The sequence below is a fragment of the Cotesia typhae genome, unplaced genomic scaffold (assembly GCF_013202065.1).
Source record: "Cotesia typhae breed Kobodo isofemale line unplaced genomic scaffold, CoteBio_Ctyphae contig_44, whole genome shotgun sequence".
NCBI lineage: Eukaryota > Metazoa > Arthropoda > Insecta > Hymenoptera > Braconidae > Cotesia > Cotesia typhae.
In genome coordinates this window covers 7126351-7128459 of record NW_027423753.1, presented here as the reverse complement: position 1 = coordinate 7128459, position 2109 = coordinate 7126351, and the positions used below count along the sequence as shown (strand labels likewise).

At 36.0% G+C, this 2109-nt stretch overlaps 1 protein-coding gene across 1 annotated transcript; it reads left to right on the top strand.

Annotated features, from left to right (window-relative positions):
* The first annotated feature begins 965 nt into the window (after nt 1-965).
* On the top strand, nt 966-1856 carry LOC141529107 (uncharacterized). Its single transcript, XM_074245514.1, has 3 exons — nt 966-1128; nt 1203-1285; nt 1364-1856. The coding sequence occupies exons 1-3, from the start codon at nt 1050-1052 to the stop codon at nt 1805-1807; spliced, it is 606 nt and encodes a 201-aa protein (XP_074101615.1). The 5' UTR covers nt 966-1049; the 3' UTR covers nt 1808-1856.
* Nucleotides 1857-2109: the final 253 nt, after the last annotated feature.

Below are 2109 nucleotides of genomic sequence, written 5' to 3'. Positions count from 1 at the left end.
GCGGGCGTTCACGAGCTCTTCAAAACCGTAGATAGTTTGGAGTGTGTTCTCTTCCATTGTCACTTTTCGGCCACGCTGAACAGCAGTAGATGTTGATGATGATGGTTGTTGATCGGTTCTTTCAATGATGGAGAATAATTTAGCTTTCCCATATATGGACCCCAGCAGAGAATATTGAAAAGTATATCCATCAAGCGATGTTGTATCGAGCGGTAACTTTTTATACTGTGATTCGATTAAATTTAGATTACGGGCTAGTTTTTTAAGAACAGTCGTACATTTTAACCACTTCGCTGATGCACATAAAATACCGCAGGCTTTTTCGTCAACAATAGCGATACATGGTTCAAACTTGTAAACATCACTATTCAATTTTAAACCAACAATGATTGACTTTGAGTGTGAATCATTTAATTTATAAGATGTAGTCAATAAGAAATCAAAACGTTCCCATGATGGTATAAAACGGTGTTCTTCAACACCTTCGTCAGCTTGAAAATTCTCGTAGAAAGAGCGTTTAGCCATTGCAAATTAATAGTTGTTGCACCAACAATGTTCTTAAGCGAACTGATGCTGGTTACACACGGTTAACACCCACAACTCAATATGATGGTTAAGCATTTTTTCATATAATATTAACAAATGTAGAGTAGAGCTATGCGTTCACTGTCTAGACTACACGTGTGTTTTTAAAAAAAAAAGCCGTCTCAGCATAACGTGACCAGCTACTGCACACAATTTTTCTTATAATTATAAGACAGTTTCAATCAGCTTCTTGTAACTTACTAAAGTATTTTTGAAGACATAATGAACGCAGATAATTATATTTATCAGCAACCCTTTACGAGGGCTGTGTGTCAGCTAGTGCGATACATACGGGATAAATCACCTCGTTTGTGGTCTATCTACACCGAAACGCGTGTTTCAAGTTGGGTCTTTTACAGCGTGACAGATTAATAAAACTATTGCGTAGAATTGTGGCTGTAGCTTCTTGCCGTGTGTTGTCAAGAGCTTATAAGAAAGGATTATTAACAAATAACACTTTATTAATGACAATTGCCGTTAATACAATCCTTCAAACATCAAAAGCAGACGCTGAGTGTTTAAAACCCTTCTTAACAGCTTATGGTAAGTATTTTTATTTCTAGACCGTACAGCGTTTAATTTAAATATCTCACACCTCATTTTTAATGGTTTTATAGAAGTCTATTGCCGCGATGAACTCCTAAATTCTGATAATACTTCTGATGACGATGAGGATGATATTGACATTAGCGTGAAAAAAGTAAGTTCGGTGTATTTAATCAAGATGTAAACCAATCGAATAATAATAATAATAATAATAATCGCAATTGTTTCATAGAACTGTCAAAAAACCTCAACATCTGCAGCTCTAAAAGGTGAGATAATAAGGCTAGACCGCTTTACCGGAGTGAAACGTTCACGGAGCCGTGCATCGTCTACTAGCTCCGATGATACGTATGTATCATATCCTACGGATACTGATGAAAATATGATGACTTTATCGGCTGATCTCGATTCGGAAGAAGAGTATTATCAACACGTAGCATATAATAATCGTCACAACAGCGATGCTGAAGAGATTATTGTAGAAGAAGACGAAGAAGAAGAAGAAGAAGAAGAAAAAGAAGAAGAGAGCACGCCTTTATTTTTTGATGACCCTGACGATTATTATGACGACAATAGTGATGACTCTAGTGATGATAATATACGTTCCTTTGTACAATCACACGCTCTAGGTATTTTACAAGATATTACAAATATTCACACACCCTTCGCTGCTTAAATTTAATTAAATATTATTACTGCTTGTATGACACCTTATGCGATTTAAATAAAAGTTTAAAATACTAACAACATGAACATCTACCTTATAAATAGTTTAATTGAAAATATACATATATATATATAGGTGCCCAATATGGCGGTGTAACAACACGCTCGAGAGCAAAAGCCACACAGAACGCCTTACCATCTACATCGACAGCAGGCTTACCAGACGATCACGAAGCCTCAATTGAAGATCATACTTCAATTGAAGAGCATATTGTTGAACGACCTGGTAAAAGATTCAAAATCGAACGTGAA